Genomic DNA, 22,617 nt, shown 5'->3' with positions numbered 1-22,617 from the left:
GGACACTTCTCAGTTTAATCTGAGGTGTTCTTTGGCCGTCAACAGATGAAGTCACATCAAATTTAAAAATGGTGCCACCCTTTTGTGGATAAAGCCCTCAACACTCTGGTTTTATCAGTTTAAAGCTGACGAGAATCTTAAGCACTTTTATTCATCCATAAGCATCCATAAGAGATACCCACTAAGGGAAAGGTTGCGGTCTCTTGGCACAAGGAAGATGACTACAACTCGAGGCGTGTGCATGCACGTGTCGGGGCACACAATACCTTTGTATATGCTCCCATACTCTTCCAAGGGAGTCGTGCATTTTACTGAGGGCTGCGTCTGCATTGCACTCCCATGCTTGCTCTATCGACCATCCTCCAAGATGGGAAAATAAAACCTAGCCATCTTCCACCCTGGCCAAACCCCCAGAAGAGGGCACGTTGTAGGCCAGAGAAAGTGCAGCATCTGGCACATGTCTGCTGTGCCTGATGGCGCTCCGGAGCTCCCAGCGGGCTGTGCAGCTTGCCATAACCTCCAGAGTAGGCATGTTTTTGTGAGGAACAATCTGGCCCATAGTTTCATATAATCCCCTTAATTTAGCAGAAAAAAGAAAGAGTAAATTGTTACTCGGAACAATGTTTTCTTTTTCTGAGGATTATTGCTTTTTAATTGTTGTTCTAAGTGAATTGTATGCATCAGTGTCAATGAAAACAGATTAGAAAGAAATATGACTAAAAAAAATGATTTATATTACAAGACCTAGATTAATCTTTCCAGGAGAGACACTGGAAAAGATGCCAGAACATACCACATTGAAACGTAGAAGCTGTCAGCTCCGCTGGTTCCTCTTTCAGTCTAGCATCAATTACAGTGGACTTGTAGCAATTTCATTTAATACCGAAGGGATCGTATTAAGGAGGGAATAAAGGTTGACAAAGCATGTGCTTTGTTCAATTTGTTACTGTTTTAAAGAATGAGGTTTTAAACTTTCTGAAAGTTATTAGATTGTATGCGTTGAATGAAAAGCAAGAAAATCTGTAAAGCATAATATAACATTGATTTCTAAAGCAAAAAGGAAATTGGGTCTAAAGTTCAGTGAACTATAGCTTATTTTCACTACAGACATTTCTACTGAGAGATTCTGCTGAGGTTTAAAACTGCTGCTAAATGTACAGACACCTCGTGAAATGGCAAATCTCTGTGCAGTTATAAGTGTATAAGAATGGGAACACTGGATCAGACCAAAATATCCTGTTCAGTGTTTCCCCATAGAAACTTACAGAAAGTGAGTAAGAAGAGGACACGTGCTTACAGAGGCACCAAAAGAGAGGGGAGTTCCTTCGTGCGTAGCAGCAATGAAGGGCTGGGAAGGCTGTGAGAGGGTCCAGCCTCACAGTCCCTCCTGCTGCAGTCCCAGTGTGCTCTGGGTCTCTGATGGAGTCCCCACTCTCTGCCTGGTGTCCATGTGCTGAAATTTCAAGGGGCTGGGGAGGGTGAAAGAAGGAAAAAAAAAAAGGCAGGTAATTTGGGAGTAATGAGAAACTTTCTGGTGGTAGAGGAATTAATATCTCATTCACTCAAGGGCCAAAATTGCATTCCCTGGCACTGAACATTCAGTGGGAAATCAACTCTGCTGTAACTCCTAAGTTCCATCAATCTGCAGTTTAGAGTTAAAAGTTAATCTGTATTTAATCATATATAATAAATCTAAGAGTTATGCATGCCAAAATGAAGGGTATTAGGATGTCTGAAATACTGCAAAATGAATGTCTAATTGATTTATTTTGTCTAAAGCTCTGTTGAAGGTAGAACTGCTTTCAATAGCGGAAAATACCATTTATGTTTCCTAGAAGTTACAACAAATTATTGGCTATCAGGAGGCTAACATTCTCTTCCCTACCTGCCAGGGAAACCTGATGACTGGGACTCATGGCATGACATTGATAAATTATTTTATTCCATGGCGTTTGCCCCATATTCCTCAAGTGGGATTTTTAAATGGAGATGAATAACTATTCTCTTCTGCGAGGTTTCAGATAACCTCAGTTTTACATTGTCTAATATAGGTATACACAACATTTGAAAACTTTGAAAGACAACCACCAAATACAATTAAAACTTATAGCAGAGCCTTTTAGCCAGTTTGCATGCATAGCACAATTTATAGAGATGATGACGAGCAAAGCCAAGCAGTTTGCAGCTTAGAGTGGATGAATAAACACTGAATGAATATTAATAAATAAAGGGGTATGAATAGATATTTTTTGTTGTTGTTGACTTGCGATAGAAAAGTATTTCAGGCTTATCCAAATCTGTTTATAAAACTCCTGATAACCTGAGGTGTTGAAATGTGTGCTTTGGATTTCAGCAGTCTTTTTTTCAGACTTAAGTACTTCACAGTGTTTTAAAATAAAGATGGAAGGAATTTTGAAACATCACTTGGATAAAAATATCTAAACCATTTCATTCTTAAAAAGTCAATGTTTCCTTTTTTAGCAAAGTCAAGAGGAGAGCTGAGAGTATTCCAGTGTCACTGGATGTTCATTTTGCTTTAAAAAAACAGAGTTTTGGCTGCCGAAGTTCCACTGAGCACTACTAAAAACACTGAATTAGGATAAAGCACTACTGCAACAGATGGTGGGATGTCCCAGTATAATCAGGACAGTTTGAGTAGACATGTTCACATCTCAAGAACTTGTAAAATAAAAATTATGTTAGTCTTTCTAATTCATTTTTAAAGCAAAGAACATTTCCATGTTTTCCAATTCATAGAACATCTCCAATTTTTCGTAGACTGCTATGGCTATTGAACTACACTTTACAGTTCTCTCACCCTCACGCTTGGCATGAAGTAGGGAAAAAGCAGAGATGCATACACTCTGTTACCAGCTTGCTTCTCTTTTAAATCAAAACTTCTGATGTTTAAAGAAGAGCTGTGGATAAAAGAAAGTACAGCTTGAGGCTATGATATAATGCACTTAAAGGTCCCAAAGGCAATATTCTTAACATCTACAACCAACCCTGAAACATAACCTAGGACTGTAAATGTTAGGGTTGGGCTCTTAAATTCAAATTTCCTGACACACTGCGGGCTGACAGCCTTTGAATTTATAAGGACTTCCTATCTAAACAACCAAAAGTGCTAAAGACCACTTAGAATTATTATTTTGATCTGTACTTACAAAGCACTAGCACCCTGTGAGAAAGTATTACTGTGCACTTATCCAGGTGATTATTTCATCTGATCATACATGTTTTCATCATCTTAAAATTCTTCTTCCATGCACAATTTGGGGACTAGTTTTGTCTGTACAAGTAGGCAGTTGGGGAGTGTGTGCGCCAGGGTGATTCCTAACCCTATTTGATGTATTTGTGTACAACAATATATATACTCATAATGAGGTTTACAATGGATCAAGAAATTATTCTCCCTGATGATATTTTTTCAAATAACTCAAATATTTGAGTGTTTCATGGAAATGCCATGAGCCTTTCAGAAGTGGCATCAACTATTCTTCATGAGTTAATTTTTATTTCACCCAGACTATTAAGTTTCATTCTGAAAATGAAAAAATACTTAAAAGAGTAAAAAGAAATTGAAGAGGCTGAGGGAGCAGGCTTCGTTCTAAGTCATAAATTCTCCTGCCACCACAACTGAAATGCACTCCAATATACCTTAAATGTTCACAATCCTTGTACCAAGAAGTAGATCTCATGTCTTTTATAATATGGATACACTTGTTGAGCATATACTCTGTGAAAGTGTAAAGAGTTTCCTTCTACAGGATTTTATGAGCACTAACTGCATCTGAAAGTTTTTCTTTCTGGGGAAAAAAAAAAAAGCATGTGTTTTACAGCAGCACTCCAAAAGCTCAGGGGGGTTAAAAGGGACACTGGCAAACTTTTTATCACCCTGGCATGTATGCAAGCGCTTCAGGTGACAGAAGAACAGAAATAAAAATATGCAACTGAATTAATTTCTGAAGGAAGAGTAGCAAAATCAGTGGTTTATTTGTGGAGAGTATAGTAATGAAAAAAAACAGGACAGTGTAAGATCTGAAAATTATTTTAGTGCTGGGTCACAGTAAACTAGAAACGTGTGTCGCACTGAACATAAAAATTCCCATACTGATTCAAGCCAAAGTCACATCTAGTTCACTGTCCTGCCTCTGACACTGGGCAGTAGCACATACTTTGGGAGGAGCATAAGAAACAGGAGAGAGAAAAACTAATTCTTCCCCAGGTAAACCTTTCAGTCTCAAGCAGTCTGGGGTTTATGGACTTCCTCAGCCAGAGGGTGAATTCACAACATTGATTTTAATAGCCATTGATGGAGCTCCTTTTCATGCATTTGTCTAATGGATTTTTGAGCCCATTTATAACTTTGGCCTCCACAGCTTCCCTTGGCAAGGAGCTCCACAATTTAATTATGCATTGCATGAAAAAGGACTTCATATTGCTTGCTTTAAACTGACCACCTGATCATCCGAGTGCTCCTTTGTTTTTATCGTATGAGCAATAACAAAAAATCATTTAGGCAGTCTATGACTTCATATACATCTATCATACCTCTCCTCCCTCATCTGCTTTCCAGACTTTCAGCCTAAGTCTCTTTCTTCCTACCAATGCCATTTCGTACTTCTAACCATCCCCGTATCTCTTCCTTATACCTTTATGTAGCTCTCAAGCCCTTTGAGATGGAAAACACCTGCATGAAGTTTACAGGATGTGGGTAGACCACAGATTTCTACAATAATGTACCCATCCTGTTTTGTTCTATTAATTCCCCAGTTGTTCCTAGCACTTGTTTACCTTTTCGACCTCTGCTGAGCAAGGAGCTGGGACCTTCACTGCACTATCTGCAGTGATGCTGAGATCGCTGCTGTAAGGATAATAGCAAATTTATGCACCACTGTTCTGTGTATTTTGATAGCTTTCGCTATACCTATTATTTTTTTATTCTTGGAAATAGAATGCACTAAAAAGAGAGAAAAGAAATTCAGTGGACTAATATAATAGTATAGAAACTATGGGATCTGAACTAGAACGAGACACCTTCAAGAATGTCAGTGATTTAAAATGTGAGTAAACAGGTGCCTACGTCTTCACATATTCTCGATTCATCCTTCCTACCTTGCTCTTAAATGCCAACAACCGGGTTTGTAACTTACTAATTCGCTGGCATGTTTCTGAGCAATGCTAAACTTCCCAGCTCTGGCTGATGTCAAAAGGAGTCAAGACTGGCTAGCCCACATAGAATTGGACCTGAAAAGTATTGTTCTGGTAACTGTTTATACTATGTGACATTGTCACTTCCATACTCTTTGTGGAGCTTGATGCTGAGAAAAATGAATTTCTAGAGAGGTTATGAAAGATCAAGGATGCTATAATGTCATCATAATTACATGTAACTTGGGCATCAGCATTACATAAAAGCATATTGAACGCTTACTTAACATAGCATTTGAATAAATCATGTTTAAAATCATGTTCACTGAAACATTTATTTCAGCTAGAGCCACATAGTTTAATCTTCTCATACATAAACATTTTTGGCATTATTTATGAAAACTTGGCTTGCATCCACTTAATTTATACTTTAAAAAATAAGAGATAGCTATGTGAATCTTACATTTATAGCAGAAACCTCCATCGTCTGCTGCTTACTGAGGTTTCAGCAGATCTACAATGGTAATTCCATAACTGTGTCTATAATACCCTGGGAGTTTTAAACACAGTTTCCCATTTTTGCATTTGGCATTTCAGTCTGTACTTTCTTACTTTTCTTGATAGGCTTCTAGGTACTAAAAATAATTTGTTAGAGCCTATCACTTGGTGTAACAATGATGCCCTCGAATACCTAACCCGGCTAGCATCGGTTGAACCTCATAGGAGAAAGGAAAGTGAATTCTACTGAGTCATTGGTGCAGGTGTCTCACTGCTTCTGAAGTTTCTGGAGGGAGGGTTTGCAAGGTGGGTTGAGCAACCTTGAGGTAGAAGCTCAGAAGCAGATGTTCCAGGGAGGAAGATTTACATTGAGGTTTTGCATCTAGCTATTACAACCAACAGTTATTACACCAAAACCATGTAGTATGGGCTTAATTTGGTCTCTGTTATGTATGCTGGGTCAATCAACAAGGGTATTTTCTTCACTTCCAAATGAAGAAGGCTTAAATATAATGAGATGTGCATTCTCCAAGCCTGTGGAGAAAAAGTTAGCATCGCATTTGCTTTTCTTCCTTTTTGCAAATGGCTTGTCTGAGGAGTACAGAGTTCTTTCCAGAGTAGAAGAAAGTAATTTTTTCTCAATAGTGGCACTCCATGTTCATATGCTCTCAGGATCTGAAGCTGAAATCTCTTACGTTCTTATTGTTAGCTTTATCTTCCAAGCTGTAAATATTAGCCTTTGTATCTATATTTTCATGCTGAATCATTTTGTTAGACACACAACACCAAGAGTACTCGCTAAGCATTCTGTGATTCACTAGCATTGCATTGTGTCCTGGCCTTAATCCAGAAAGGGCTATTACATTTCACTCTCCTAAAGATTATTTTCAAACGAATATGATATTTAACTTAATTTCTGCTTTTACATGGTCTTGTAGGATTTTAATGTGTGACACAAAGTGATGATCAGTGTTTAAAATTTAACCTACATTTAGTTAAAAGACCAGCAATTCCAGAAATATGGTACTAACTCAACAGCTTTCCTGATTCTTTGCTGTCCACTTTCCATTTTCTTTGCTGTCTACTTTCCATTAGCAGAGAAATTCTTCATGGAGCTCCGGCCTAAAGACATATAAGACATCTTGGTCTGATAAGCTTTTGGAGGGCAGTATGCTCAATGTACTGAAACAGATCTAGCCTTCCTTCCCTTTAAATCACCATGGATGACATTTATCTTATGCATTATTACATACCCAAAAGTTAGATCTCTAGCTAGGCATAAGGTATGTTCTCAGTTATTAGGTACTTCTGGAGAGTGATCCATCTACATTGTTTTAGTCTTTTTCAGCCTTTGGAGTTTCCTTCAGTCTTTGGACTTGCTTACCCCCCACTCCGCCCTGTTTATTAAAGTAGCCTATGATAACTGGCTCAGACTTACACATTTAACTTCTGATGCTTACATCAGCAGGGAGGAATCCCAACCAGAGCCATTCTGAGTTGTGGCAGCATCCAGAAATTGTGCAGGCTTTAAAAAAACACACAAAGTTCTTATTTTGCGGTTCAGGAAACCCCTAACATACCAGTATGGGTTGGTCATGGTATGTTATCCTGTGTTATATTGAGTAAGCCTTCCAGAGAGCTGGGGGGGGGGGGGGAGTGGAGAAGACAAGTTACTATTTTTGTTACTTTAATAATCCTAAATGCAAAGCATTAGCTCTTTCTAGCAACAAAAACTCTACCAGCAGCAATACTGAAACCATATGCCCTCCATTTGATTTACCATCAACGACTGCCTGGCTGCACACAGAGCCTCTCTGCTTAATAGAGGCTCTAGGCAAGTGCATGTCTAATATTGAAAACAGTTTTGTTCTTTTATTAAAGTTGTGATAAGGATGCAAAGCATTTTAATGGGAGTAATCAATTATATAATGATACTCATATACAACAAAGTGCTTTTAATATAAGCACTTTCAATGTTGTGCTTTTGTGATGGGGGAATTACTTTTGTGATACTTTCAGAAGCATGTCTTCTGTTGGTGCCAGGCAGAGAGCAGCAGTAGGAGATTTCTGTAAGAGATGAACTCCATTTACTCATTATTCACAAGAAGGCGTTTTTCAGTGCAGAGACCAAGATTTTACCACTCTGCTGAATAAGAGAATTTCAACATCAAGATGTGCCTACATGTTTGTAAGAGAGGAAAAAATGGAGTGCATTATCAGTTTGAGTAAAAGCCCATTGTGAAATTTCAACATTGAAAAGATGAAATTTGATTCTTTCCTGTTTGTTTTCCTGATCTCCCTTTGCTGTTATCATGTCTCTTCCAAAAAAGAAGCTAACTTAATTCTATCCTGCCATTGGCATTTTTGCTGATGGATGTCAAAAGTTATAAACACAAGGTGGCTGTACAAGATGTTTTGTACTCTTCTGAAAATTTTAATAAATATATTAACAGAAACTGTTAGTATATGCAATTTTCTTTTTGTCTTATGGGTATGGAAATATTTCGATAAGGGGATTGAAAACAGACACTTATTCTAACTATATTGTACATGTTCATGTAGAAGTGGTGCCCTCTTCCACCCATAGCTAATTTGCTATGAATCCCATGCCAGTTGTCATGGTTACAGGGTGAGCTGACTCTGTCTCTCAGGTATCATTGGCTATGTTTGGGAGCATAGTCCTAAAGGGAGATGAAGGCTAAGCATGCTCCCTGACCCTCTATATCCAGCCTCTGTAATCTCTATATCCAGCTTCTGCAAACGTAGAGCACTTGCTTCAACACCTTGAAGCAATTGGACATGAACACTTCAGAAAAGAGCCCAGCCATCTTCTTGTCTCAATATTGGCCATGTGAGTCTACCAATGAGATATGTGACCATAATCAGGGCATGTATTTGGGTCAGTGTTGAGGCTTCAGATGTCCCCTTCCCTGTCCTCTCTCCTTTGCTGATCTCAGGAAATTACCCCAAGCCTATACTGAGTCATGGAGGACCAGACAACTAAGAAGTGTGGACACCAGACAAGACTGTACTCGAGAACATTGATTAAACCACAAAGTAGCATGCTCAGGCATGGTTGCAGGCATGCAATTACTATGATATTTAAATCCAGAGCAACGTGGCTTGTGAGTCCTGATGCCTAGAACTATCAGAAGAACGTAAGATATTGTGAAGTTTGGAGTAGGATTAATCTGAAGATTAGATGTAGGCGTCTACATGCAAACTGGGTACTCCCATTATGTCAATAGAGATCTAGTCAACAAGAGAAGGGAATCCTTCTCTTGGTGGAATCTGACCTGAGAGACTCAGCCCAGTTCCCCTACACAAGCATCCTCAGTCATTGGCATGCTCCAAGGTATCCCCCTTGATCTCCAGTTACCGCTCCAGTAGTGCGTGGGTATCACACAGGTCCTGTGTTGTAACTGACAGATTTATGCAGTGTCTCAAGTAACTCAGGGCATCTGAAATGGACTAGACAGTGGTATCTAACCTAAGCCCTACCTAGCCCTATCAGTTCTGTTCTAGATGGCTGGCTCTTTCAAGGTGATCCAAGCCATGAGAGAGGCCACATATCTCACTACCCAGTGCATGAGGCAGTCGGCATACGCAATGCTCAGCTGTTAACATCCTTTAGCCAGTGCATATTTAATGTAAAATGCATAACCGTGCCAGGAACAGAGACCAAACCCAGGACCTACCTCTCCCATGTAAGTGGAGCTTAATGCATTCAAACTCAGGATCATTTACCCCATGCTTTTAGTTGCTTCTCTTTAACTTCTCTAAGCAGACATGTAAAGTAATGCACAGAGACATAAATCAGATTGTAAGATACAAATCAATACTTATTATGGAGTGCCCCTTACATTCATCACGCCTTCTCAGAAACTACTTAGGTAAAACTTATATTTTATTGCTGATTCCAGCAAACCAACGCATTTCGGACAACGTCTCCTCCTGCCGTCTTTTAAATCAGTAGCACTATTTCAGAAGAGTCCTTTATTCCCACATGTTCTGAAACAGTCCAACAAAAATTGTCAGGGGGAAAAAAATAATCTCTTTTTTCTCATTAAAAATGCAAGAAGTGTTCTGCAAAGTCACATGGATTTCAATTGAAAAATATAAAAAATACAGACTTAAACTTCAAATTTTTGTATGATCCTCAATGTTTAAACACACATAAAAGTATTCAAAACACCAGAGATTAACTATTTAGTTTTACACCAAATACACTGCATTAGACTTCAATGTATTTTTTTAGTTTGGCTTATAAAAAAAATAATGAAATAACTGAATTGGATAACATTCATCTGGACCAATTAGAAACCTTTGCTGAAAATTATTCACATAGCTCTATGGAAACCATATTGTTGCATTGTGTTTTTCACAAAAGCAGTGACTATTTTTTTCCTTTTTCATTTCTTGGCAACAGAGACATGGATCTATAATTAAAAACCCACTTAGACAATTTCCAAAAGATTATTACAATCTTGTCATGTCAGGGGTTGAACAAGTCAATATATAGATTTTTTTTTTCCCCATCCCTAGATTCTACAATGACAGCCTGAAAACCCTCAAGGCCTTAAACTATATTTACTTTGGCAATGGACACGGGGCATGCAAATGATATTCTCTCTTTCTCTCTTTTTAGGAATGCAGTTGAAGAAAACAAAAAACTATATGCTATTTATGACACAAGGTGAGTAACAAAAAGTACTTTTAAAACATGATTGTTATCTGTAAATGGAATGTTAACCCTTTAAAATGTAAAAAAATATTATTAACATGTATTTAAAAATATTTTTTTTCCTGAGCCACAAAGTAATCTTTAAATTAAGCCACAATGACAAATATTTTAGATCAACATACACAAAATTCTATATCTACCTAATAATGATTCCCCTTTATATGTAGTGATTTCCCTCTGTATACAGTGCATATGGCAAAGAAATGTAGTTACACAGCCAGCTTAATGTACATTATTTCACCGATGGAGCACGGCCCACGACCCTGATCTGTGTGTTACGAGCTTAACCATGGCTGCTTCTGATGCCAGTGTTTGGGGAATGAGAGCCAAGGGCTAGCTGGCACAGCCTTGGGAAAAGAGGATGCACTTAAAAAGACTCAGAGGCACTTCTACCAGCGGAGCACTGTGTCTTGGCAGCGCACAGCTGTGGATACAGACTCTGTATAAACACACCTCCACACTCTCCACACTCCAAAGCATCTCCTTTCTGCTCATCCTTCATGGACTGTTTCCTGTTGAGGGCACTCCTTAGCATAAATAAAAAGCCTACTCAAAGGATAAGAGCAAGACATGCATCAGACTTTCACTTTATTCTACCCATAGCTTTTTCTTTGTTACCCTGGATTATCGCTTCCAGAATTCTTCCTAATCTTAGAGAATCAGGATTGATGCCAAATCATTTCACTGCACTTCCGTCTCCTTGCTTATCCTGCTTTATGCGGGAGTGTTTGCATGTATAAATGGTTTTCTACACCCCACCTCCCTCCCCCGTGTTTTTTCTTTGTCTTTATACTTTAACACTCTTAAAATTCAAAGGGACATTTGAATGAAAATGTCAGGAACCAACATCTCTTGGTGTTATAGCTACTCCTTATACAGATGCACCAGTTAAGATCCTGACTTGATCTTCCTTTAAATATACATAATACTAAATACAAGCAATTGAAACAACTCACACTTGTTTTCTTCACTCTCTATAATCTGCACAATGAGGCTTGGGTCTTGACTTGGAATTCTGGCTGCTGTAGTAAAAAATTGCATAAACAATAATTATCACAAATGAGATTTGTGGAGTTATTGATAAATACAAAACCACAAAGTAATGGGCTATATCCTTCTAGTTTTATCTACCTTTAAAGAAAAAAGGTAACTGCTGCATACTGTTTTGTTAAGAATAATGTGCTGCTGACAAAGGGATTTAGATGCAAGCACTCAAACAGAAAGTCTTAATAAAGAAGTCCTATGTAAAATAGCTCTTCCTCAACTGTAGTTACAGTAAGAAAAAAAAAAAGATAACTCAGTTACTTGTGTGTTTTTCTAAACACACACTGTGTTTTCATCAGGACAGAGACTTAAAGAATAGTACTTCTAAAGCACCACAGGCTTCTCTAATGGATTTGTGTTATTTCAGTGCATAATCATTAATCTTTATGACGAAAAAATGTGAGTTATAAAGAGCCTTGATTATTTCTTCCTCTGCCAAAGTGTCAATGGATTGTCATTTTGATGTGTCTGACTCATTATGTGCATAATCCAGAGGTTTTGCCGCAGAGGAATGGAATATTGCAGGAATACTCTTTTAAATTCATTCAGATAATGCAAATTTTTGTTGTTTTCTTGAATATGAAGAAAACCAACCATCTGAAAATTAAGCAACAGTTCAAACCAATTTGGGTCAAGCATCTTATTAAAGGCAAATTTGTCCCTATTACTCATATTGATAAATATCTTATTCTTTATGTGGCCCACTGAAACATTCAGATCTCCACTACATCAGAACTGTTGACATAACAACAGTAATATTTCTGAAGAATTACATTAAATTATGCAACCAAAGCAAACAGATTCATGCAACTCTATTTGCAATCTGCCTGACAGAATTGGGGATGACTATAAACTCATTGTCAGTTATAAGCTCAGCATAAACTGTTGAGTATTACTCAACATCAGCAAATATTACATATGCTTCCTGATAAATATACACAGTAAATAAATAGAATACTGCTTTCCTCATGTAGTATGTCCAAAACCCACTGCTCATTATCTGTACAGGCAAAACGCATCATATGAAACCGTCAAAAGTGCGGAGTATTCCCTAAGCCCCGATGCCACAAATCTACTCCTCAGCATCCTTATGTCACTCTCAAACTCTTCTTCTGCTGAGATACTGTAGGACAAAAAGTAAGAAAGTTGAGCTTTCTGAAGGAAATATTGCATTTCTGTTCAATGGCATTTTGGTAAAAATGGTCCTCAACTTTTGATTTAATGAAGTAAAAAAGAAGTCAGGCTTGGGAAAAAGAAAAAAGGATTGAAAATTTTCTTGTGGATTTTTTCCCAGCCAGTTTTATTAATTACACCTTCTCAGCAGGTTAAACCAGCAGGCTATTAAAATTGCTGCAAGGCAGAATAGGTAAGCAACAGCATGGGTCTCAGCCTAGTAAGATTAATGTCCTGTGTTCCTCAGAAGATACCACTTCAGCTGTAGCAGCTATTCTTCCCACTTTTTTTTTTTAGTTTCTGTCTCTCTCTCTTGTATCTCGGAACCCTCTGTGATTGCAGTTCGCTTCAGGGTAAGACTGGATCTTTGTCAAAATCAAAAATCAGTTAAATGACAGACAAGCCAGAGAGAAAAATGAAAAAGAAAACGTTCTGATAAGTGATTCTGACCTCAGCGTGTAAGTTGGGTTACGTTCATTTTGTAAGGTAAACCCTCAGTACTACTTTCCAGTGCAAGAGCTCAGTGATGTATTGCCTGGTGTGATCAAATACTTCTTCCCTGATTCTCAAGCCACTCTTTCTCCTGCAGTCTGGTGACTGATGGTGGTAGTACTGCAAATGCATCAGTTGTGAGCAGACCTCTCCTCTTCTCTAGCCTTCCTGTCGTTGCCTCCTCTTCTGTATCTCCATTAGTACTGACAATGATGAAGAAAACTGGAATTTGTTCCAAAATTTTGAGCAGCTCCTCATTCCACTACCACTGCCTTCAACAATTCCTATCCTTTAACAAGGGCTGAGCGTGCTCCTTTCCAGCTCCTTCTCAAAGGATATGATGGGTGCATCTACACAGCATTTTAGTGCAGATCAGGACTGTGCTTGTGAAGTGAACCATTTGATCATTCTCACTTACTCTGCTTTGGTTCGTGTCTCAGAGCAGTCTCAGAGTACATGAACTCGATTCCTTTCATATGAAACTAAGGTGGAAAACACACCCCAGCAGCACACTGAATGTGGTCCAACTGCTAATAAGCATCTAGCCTATGGGACCAGAGTAGAATTTTCCCTAAGGGGAAAAAAAAACCCAAACCAAATAATATGCCATGGATATCAGGTCCTCAGCAAGAGCAGTTTTGCTCTACAGACCAGTCTCGGTGCTTGCTAACCCAGACACGGCCGATGAATCCATTGTAACTCTGCTTACCCCGAGGACTTCTTTCATTCTGGGCTTGGCAGGTGTATTCTTCCACATGTATTTGCATCAGCCCAGGGACAGTCCTTTTGCTCCTTGGCACATACTGCTTGCCTTTGCAATTTAGGCTTACCCATTTTTGAGGTGACCTTTACCATTGGCATTGCTAAGGAAGAAAAGAACATTGCTGTCCTTACCCTTATTGAACAAAATTTGATTGGGAGCATAGATCTTAACCGTTCAGTGGCCCAGAGGCTGGAACATTCACCAAAGTAGTAGAAACAGTGATGAATTTTAGTCTCTGAACTACAACATTCAAAGTCTCATCTTTTACAGGGGTAATTTTACTGGGACAGAAAGACTGTAGGTTGGAAAAAAAGCAAGAGTGAGAATGAGCAATGATGAAGGCACCTAAGGGGACCAGAGAATCGGGTTCCATTCCTTACACCACTGAACATTGATTTATATTATCCAGTAATTAATTCATTAATCACTGGGTTATTTATGAAATAACAGTACTTTGTAGATACGAGCCAAACTACTACACCACAGAGTCATGTTAACTCTTTCCCTCTCTCCCCTACTTAACTATTAGCTGAAAAGCAGAACATTTCAAACAGCAGAGGCGAAAACCTTACGCCGAGGTCCTGTGGTCGGGGCTGATCTCAGGAGATACATCTTCAGCTTTTCTTGGATGGAGAACCTGCAGGTTCTGACTGGGTGCTTTGCTTTAGTGAATACAAATTCCCAGGCTCCTTCCTTCCATGCCTTGAAGTAACCTGTTTGCTTTTTGAAAGGAGATGTTTAGGAGCCTAATTCCAGGAGAAAAGTCAGAGTGGCAAATTTTGGGGCAGGACAAGGAGTCTATTTCTGTGCCCATTTTTTTTTAATTGGCCACATTAAATAGCTCCCCAAAAGTCTTTGCTTCCATTATTTCCTTAAACAGTCTGCTCTGTGCAGGGTTTTGCTGGGTCTTACCTCCGGGCCATTGCCACAGAAGCTTTGATCTGAGTCTTTCTTGCGGACAAAACCCAAAGTGCCATTTTTGCTGTCAATGCCAGGTCACGGAGAAGTCGAGGTGGTTTTTACCTTTTATGAAATTCACAGATCATTTATAATTTTTAACATTCTCCAGTTACTGCTAGGCCTAAATGAATCCAAAGTCCCAAGGAACAAATGCTCCATAACCCCCCTATCTACTTCCTTGTCTCATTGGCTCCAACCTGGATTATCTTTGAACTACCCACAAGTAAATGGAAATGGTTGCTCTGAAAGATCAGGAAGACAAGTACTTAAATGAAGTGATAAAATATGACAGACTCTACAGCACTGTTGATTCATTCCTACTGCAGATATGTTTCCAACGTACCAGGATAGCACATTAATCAGTAGTAGTGTTCTCTAAAATATTTTATTTCTGTTATAAAACCGACAATCTATTTAAGAAAAGTTTTTAGTGCTTAAATGCGCTTTTAAACCATGATAAATCCTTCCTAAGAAATATTTTCTTCAGTGTTAATACTTTCTTTCAGCACTTAGGGGGTGAGAACCGAGTCAGTACCCTTCCGTAAATTCACTTTCTCTGAAGTCCTTGAAAGAACTGGCCTTCAATATTGCCCATCCATAGCTCTAATAATAATTAAAAAAATCAGGATCCAGAGCCTTCAAATCACTTTTTTATATATTTATATATATTTATTATTTGACTTTTCATTTTTGAGCCCTTGAGTCATTTATGCTTTGTGTCACAATTCTCAAGCTTTCATCATAAGCCTTATTAGCTTTTAAATGAAAGCTAAGGTTTTCACTTACTTTATAATCATAGTAATTATGGCACTATTAAAAAATCCAAATATTGCATGACTTAAAATGAAGTCACAAGATTTGGCAACATTCAGTTTCTCTACATTTTTCCTCATTGCCTGTATGGTTTTATATTGTTTTTCAAACTGAGCCTGCTCCTTCTTTTATTGGAGCTTTATTATTAACTGCTACAGCAAGAAGGTCAGAACATACGCCATGATTGCACTTGCCTTCCAGAATTTGGTGAGGACAGACGAAAAGTCGTCCATGCTTCCTCACCTGTACGCAACACCACAGCATTCCTCAAGTGTCCATCCTTTTCCTAGCAGTTTCTGTAAGGCAAGATGATATGTAGAAGGAAAAACTGACGGTAAAAGTGCAAAAAAAAGAAATTTCTTTTCTCCCTTGACTAGTGAAATGTTGTGCTCTGTCGTGGACCAGTGGCCACCGATTGCACTGTAACCAGAGTCAGGAGCTGGCTAAGGCCGTGTTTATGCTGTTGGTAGAGCATGGCGAAGAGGTCTGGCATTGAGAACGACCTGGCTCTGGAACCAAACAAAGGCAACATAGCCAAGCCAGCGTGCTTCTGTTTCCATGCCAATTGGTCCTGCTGAAAGAACTAATTAACCTGGAAGGAGGTTAACAATAACAACTGTGCTGTCTCCATCCCAACCAATGTTTTGCACAAAGTTAAGAGCACCCAGAAGCTCACAGGCAACACAAGAGAGAGAGCCCATACATCCCTCTGGCACCAGTGCTGTTTCCTCATAAGAAACCCAGCTATACACGCTTGGAAGCCAAAGGAGGTTTTGCCTGGCAAAAGATGACGATCTACGCCTGTGCTGATGGCACCCTCGCCAGCATGGCTGAAGGGAGCTTCAGGCCCACTACCTGTCGGTGCACGCCGCACCCCTGGCCGTGGCAGGGACCCTCTCCGGCCCTGCGTGGGCCAGGGCCGGGCTCCCAGCCCAGCTCCAGCAGCCTGCCACCCGGCATCGCCCCAGAACGGTGTCCCAGGGCACCCCAAGGGGCAGGTGGCCGCAGACGCCCCGCTTGGGGCAGGCTGAGGGGCAGCGGAGGGCGGCCGGCCCGGCCCCGGGCAGCCCCCTCTCACCCGGCTCCAGGGGGGTCCCGGCGGGCCGCCCGGGCTCCGCAGCCCCACTCACACCCCGCGGATCCCCTCGCCTTCCCGAAGAGGAGCCGGCTGCGGGGATCCACCGCGGGGGCTGCGAGGGGGCACCCCCGCCTCAGGGCGGGTGTCGCGGGGGGCCGGGACCGGGGCCGGCGGAGCGGGCGTGCCCCGAGGCGGCGCCGGGGGAGCCACCGGCCCCCGCTGCTGGCCGCGGCCAGCCCCGCTCCCCGAGGCGCCCCTCCTGGGGCTCTCCGCCGGGAGGGACGGCGGCGCCCTCCCTCCCATCCCGGCTGGCGGGAAGGCGGCAGGGCGGGCGGCGGCGTGTGGGGACGGCGGGCGGAGAGCAGAGGAGGGGAGGGGAGGGGAGGGAGGCGGCCGGGCTCCGGCGGAGGGCGGCTTCCTCCGGGGCTCGGCGGCGTCCGGCCGCGGGGTGGGAGCAGCCGGGTGCGCGGGCGGCTCCCGCGGGCCGGGCAGCGGTGTTGCGGCGGGGTGGGGGGAGGATTTTTTTTTTGGGGGGGGGAGGGCGGGGGGGAACACGGGGACTGTCGCCTCCGCCTCTTCCTTTAGCGGCAGCCGGGGCAGCCGGATCGCGGCAGCGGCGGCTGCTGCTGCGCGGAGGGAGCGCGGAGCGGAGGGATGTGGGGCTTTGGGGGAGGCAGGATCTTCGGGATCTTCTCCGCTCCCGTCCTAGTGGCCGTGGTCTGCTGCGCCCAGAGGTAGGAGCCGGCGTGCCCCGGCGGCGGCGGCCGGCGGGATGCGTTTCGCCAGGGGAATAAGCTAATGCGCACCCCCTCCCCCGCTCCCCTCTCCCGCCGTCGCCCCCGGCCCCCCGCACCCCGTCCTCTGCCTCCCCCGCCCGACACCCCCCCCCCCCCCCCCCCCGGTCTCTCGCCCCCACAGTGTGAACGATCCCGGCAACATGTCCTTCGTGAAAGAAACTGTGGATAAATTGTTGAAGGGCTACGACATCCGCCTCCGGCCGGATTTCGGAGGTGAGTCGCCCTGGCCGGGCTGGCAGTCCGCAGCTCTCCCCCGTTCCCCGACCCGCCCCGGGGCCGCCGCCGCTCCCGCACGGCGGAGCCGGGCTCCCGCGGCCCCTCTCGCCGCCCGGTCGCGGAGCGGTGGCGGCAGCGGCGGGTAACGGTCTCCTCTGCCCGCAGGTCCGCCGGTCTGCGTGGGGATGAACATCGACATCGCCAGCATCGACATGGTTTCCGAAGTCAACATGGTGAGTGGGGGCGGGGGGGGGGCGGCCGGGGCTGCCGGCCAGCGGGTCACAGCCGCCCGTTCCTTCCCTCCTTCCCTCCCTGCCTTCGCACGACGTCGCCGCTGCCAGGGCGGGCGGCGGCCGAGCTCTCTCTCTTCTCCGCCTGAAAACTTTATTTCCCCAGAGCCGCGCTTTCCCCCTTCCCCCCTTTCCCCTCTCGCTGCCGGCGGCCGCCTCCGCAGGTGAGAGTGGCCCGGCAGAGCCCCGGGGGTGCCGGGCCGCCTGATCTCCCCTCCGCTTCCTCCCGTTCCCTTCCCGTTCCCCACCCCGGAGCTCGCTGGGGCTCCGCCGGGCCACCGGCACCTGCCGCGGCCCCGCAGCCGGCGGGGTGCGGAGCGGAGCGGGCGGGCGGGCGCCGGGGCTCCCGGGGCCGGTGGCGGAGGGCCGCGGCTGGCGGCATCTCCCCGCTTCTTGCGCGGTTTAGGGGGAAAAATACACCCCAACGCAGCTTCTCGGTGGATAAACTCTGGCGTGTGCGAGCGTGTTAATTGTTGTTGAGCATCTAGAGCAGGCGCGGTTGCCTGTGGAGTTTGGAGGAATTGTAATTTTGCTTCGCAAAGTGATACTGTTCGGGGCTGTCAGGTTCACTGGGGAAGAGGGAGGTGGTTGAGTGTGTTTCTGCGGTTCGGCCCCTGCTCTGTGCAGTTTGGTAGTTTGGGGTTAGGAAGGTAGAATTGGTTTCTTGTCCTAATCCTAAATATGAGGTGGATTGTTCATGTTTCTGAACAAACTACTTGTTTTCCCCCTTCTATCACAGATTTTTGTCCTTCTATTCTTCCATTTGCAAACCTGAGGTAAAAGACCAGCTTACTCTGCAGTGCTGTAGTTACATTTATGGCATTAAAAATAATTCCTTATGTTTGGAAGCTGAGCTGTCTTTTAGTAAATATGGCAATAACACCAGCACTACCCCTCCTTCAGTGCACCGTTGCAGTGTTACAACCTGTCATAGCTTGGCTTTATACATGATCTCTGTATTTTCATTAACCCTGCCCCTTCTTTCACCCACTCTACCCAAAATTCTGAGATAGAAACTTCTTGCTCTACTTCCAATCTTTTAAAAAGTGGCTTTAACAGAGATACAGCTACCTGTTTGCAGGTAAAAGTGCCACCAACATCTGCCTTGCTACTCATTCATGGGAGACAAATGAGATATTTCTTTCTTACAAGAGTTTATTTTAGGCTTCCTGCAAATTCAGGCAGCTACAGAGACACCTCATATATTCCACAGGCTTTTCTGTACCTGTAGGATTGCTTCTCAAAAAAAAAAAGGAAGCTGAACCTTTGAAGAGTAATTGAAAAGTCTGATTTCATTATCCCCACTGCTACCTTCCCCACCTTTGGCTGTGCTCCACACTTCGGGAAGCACTACATTACGCATTAAATTAACATATAACACTTTGTGTATGTGAAGTGCCACACAGGCAATAAATATCAGAGAAGGGCAGACTGAGATTGGAAAGAAAATGAGGGTATGTGTGGTGCTTTTTGTGGGTCCACCCCCACCCCCGCAAGCTGTGGGAAAGCCTGTTAGGTTTAAGTAACAACTTGTCCAACCCACTGCAGCAGGGTTATAAGGAAAAGTAAGTAATTACACTGCTTCTTGTGCTGCCAGGCTGGGTAATTAGATCTTGGAATAAGACAGGAGGTCCTCGAGAGGATGGGTGCCCTCCATTTTTCCCAGACAGTGAGCCAGTGTAACAATTACTGTAGTTTCTAGCTGCCACACAAGTCAGTGCCCGCTGTTCCCCATGAGTTGCCAGAGCTCTAAAGAAGTGAAGAGGTTTTTTCTGTGCCCTCTCAGGGGCAATGCAGAGTCTGAAAAATATCAATACAGATCTTGCAACAGAAACGAAATACGTGTTTCTGAAGGGAATTGCTAAAGTGCTATTGTTACAAAAACTGTATCAATTTACTTTAGGAAAAATGAGCAGAAAAGGCTTCTGGTTGGTGAACACTTAACTACAACCAGAGTTTCAGCTAAGCTAGTCTCTTCTCCCTGTCAAAGAAGTCACCTTTGACTAAGCACAGCTATATCCAAGTGCTGCCTGAGTTGATTACTTTTTAAGATAACTTTATACTGATCTGCAAAGATTCTTGAGTAAATATCAAGAAACGGTGAATAATGATGAACAGACGGAGCTTTTGAAGATTACTGAGGAGGTATACATTCTAAGATAGCAATGGGAGGGGGGGAAAAAAAAAGTCACAGTTTGAAGACCTGAGACATAACTGTTGAACTTCGTGCTGGTTACCAACTCAACTTTTAATCTTTGACATATTCTTTCGTTTAATTCCAAGCAGATATTGTGAGCATTGACCTTTAGCCTCATCAGCTATTGAAATGTCTTACAAGAATTTCTCTCTGTGAACTGTGGTAGTATGGACATTAATTCCTTTGATTTAAATCTAGACATTGGTGTAACCTTTTATAAATTGGCTTGTTAAAATTCATCTCTGTATTAAAAATAAAATAACCAGAGAATTAACATTCTTCAATTTTATGAACATAAATAAAAAGTTATTACAGCACGTTTTATTATGCTGCCTTCTAGGCAGCCTGTAATATAGCTTTCAGTTATATGATGACAATTCTTTGTAACAAGAATTACAGCTTGCATCATACTCTCTTGTATTCTTAATCAAACTGTAGGCTTAAATATAACACGTTCCTCTGTGAATCTTCAGTTGCTAGTTACTCGTTTGGCTTTCCAGCATTTTAAAAATTTATTTGTGTATTTTTAGTCTTTCTGTTGGAAATTATTAAAAAACCCTTTGCCCTCTGTGCATCCAGACTACCTGTAGCTGTTTTTTAGAATAGACTTATTGAAGAGGAATGTGCATCTTCCTCAGATTACGTGGAACAGTTAACATTTTTCTTTACCTTTTGATGCTGAAATGCTAAGCTGGATCAGGAGGACCGATGCAAGTATCAGGACTGCAAAGCATCAAATTGTTTTACTGGAAAGTTTTAAATAAGCAATTTCTACCTGATCTCATAACATCTTGAAAATATTGACTAGCATTTTTGAAATTGTTACTCTGCTATACTGTTTACATCATGCTGAAAATACTAAACATTTATGGAGTAAAAAATAATATGCTTTCATATTTATACTTTGAGTTACATATGAGATAGAAAGAATGAATTAATGATGTTGAATGTAAGAAATGCATTTTTCAAGGAAGGGCTGCAGTCTGTTAATGACCTTCACACACACGCACATATATATGTATATCTCCATATGTGCTTTATTTCCCCGCTTTACCTGTGCGTGCTTTCCCATTATTATTTGCCTATTTCACAAATTATACCTGTAATTGGGTACTTAACCACCTACCTATTTTTGTGCATACCTCCAATAATTGCATTTAAAACTGCTGTAAATGCCTGTAAAATGTACAGTGATGTACATCTCCAAACAAAATACTAATCAATAATAACAGACGTAATACTGAGAAAATACTGTAAGTCATTTTACAAATAAAGAGTATGGAAGCATACTATTGTCACATCGCAGTAGCTTATAATTTATAATTTTCAATGATGTGGGTTGATTGTGTTCTGTACTTCCTGTGTTCTAGAGGTGTGTTTTGCTTAGATGATGTGAATTGAAAAAGGAATAGTTCTTGTGCTTTTGACTAGTCTGTCAGCCTGTTTCCGGTCAGACAGTATCCACAATTTGTGAATTTGCATAGTAGATTCTTGTTCAACATTTAGTTTGTGAATCAAATGCGTTAGTTCCAGGCATATAATTTCAAGCACCCAAATACTCCTGTAGCTTTTTATCATTAGGAAGTTAAATAATCAATACATTGAGTCTCCAAAAAATCCCCTTTCTAAACTCATCGTTGTAGCTGGAAGACTAAGGTGCCGTGCTTTCATTTTCCCATTATTTTTGGATGTGTTTTACAGTTTATGGGAGGTAAAGCCATAAAGTGGATAGAGAAAACAAGGGGATCAGTGCAGAAATGAACCTTTCTCCTTAGAGATAATGTTTTGCAGAGAATAGTATGATCTCCTGTAAGAAAGGAAACTTGTGCTACTGCTCTCTGAAGTGCTGTCTGCATTCTTTTCTGTGTATAGAGGGGACTTCAGAGCTGTTCATCCAGGGTTTTTTCAAAGGCTCTAATTTCGATAAAATTAAACTCAAACCAGCAAAACCCAGGAGGCATCATTGGCTATATAGTCATCCTGCTGTTTTGAGAATACTGTACTCAGAAAATTAGTTTGACATAAAGTCAGACCATAAAACTTAGGAGTTGTTGTTTCTGAAAAAGATGTAATCTGTTCCATGTTAAAACTGTAATTTTTTATTTTTACATATGTTCCAGTATAAAACTGCAAGTATGCATATGGATTTCATTGGGTGCTTGCCGATTTTCAAAGCAATTTTGACATCTTTCTGACAAACTGTGTTTTAGTTGCTGCTTTAGGGTCAACGAAAGTTCTTATTCACTGAGGGCAAATATTGTCTACCTTCCTTAGATAGTGAGGCATAAATAATTATTTCTAGGTGAATTAATTCATACTTCACCTGAAGTACTGAAGGTGCAGAACCTTCATACCACTGTTGATGAGATTTGTCACATCTTCCTTTAGATATCTAAAA

The 22,617-nt window shown here is 41.9% G+C and overlaps 1 protein-coding gene across 1 annotated transcript in view; it reads left to right on the top strand.

Moving 5' to 3' along the window:
- The first annotated feature begins 17,277 nt into the window (after positions 1 to 17,277).
- Positions 17,278 to 22,617, top strand: part of GABRB3 (gamma-aminobutyric acid type A receptor subunit beta3) — a 114,177-nt gene continuing 108,837 nt past the window's right edge. The window contains exons 1-3 of the mRNA XM_075093573.1: positions 17,278 to 17,453; positions 17,638 to 17,729; positions 17,898 to 17,965. Coding sequence (XP_074949674.1) covers positions 17,374 to 17,453; positions 17,638 to 17,729; positions 17,898 to 17,965 — 240 coding nt within the window. The 5' untranslated portion in view covers positions 17,278 to 17,373. The remainder of the gene's footprint in view (positions 17,454 to 17,637; positions 17,730 to 17,897; positions 17,966 to 22,617) is intronic.

The sequence above is a fragment of the Phalacrocorax aristotelis genome, chromosome 1 (assembly GCF_949628215.1).
Source record: "Phalacrocorax aristotelis chromosome 1, bGulAri2.1, whole genome shotgun sequence".
In the NCBI taxonomy this organism is placed as follows: domain Eukaryota; kingdom Metazoa; phylum Chordata; class Aves; order Suliformes; family Phalacrocoracidae; genus Phalacrocorax; species Phalacrocorax aristotelis.
The sequence above is the reverse complement of the archived record's forward strand: the minus strand, read 5'-3'. Positions and strand labels throughout refer to the sequence as shown.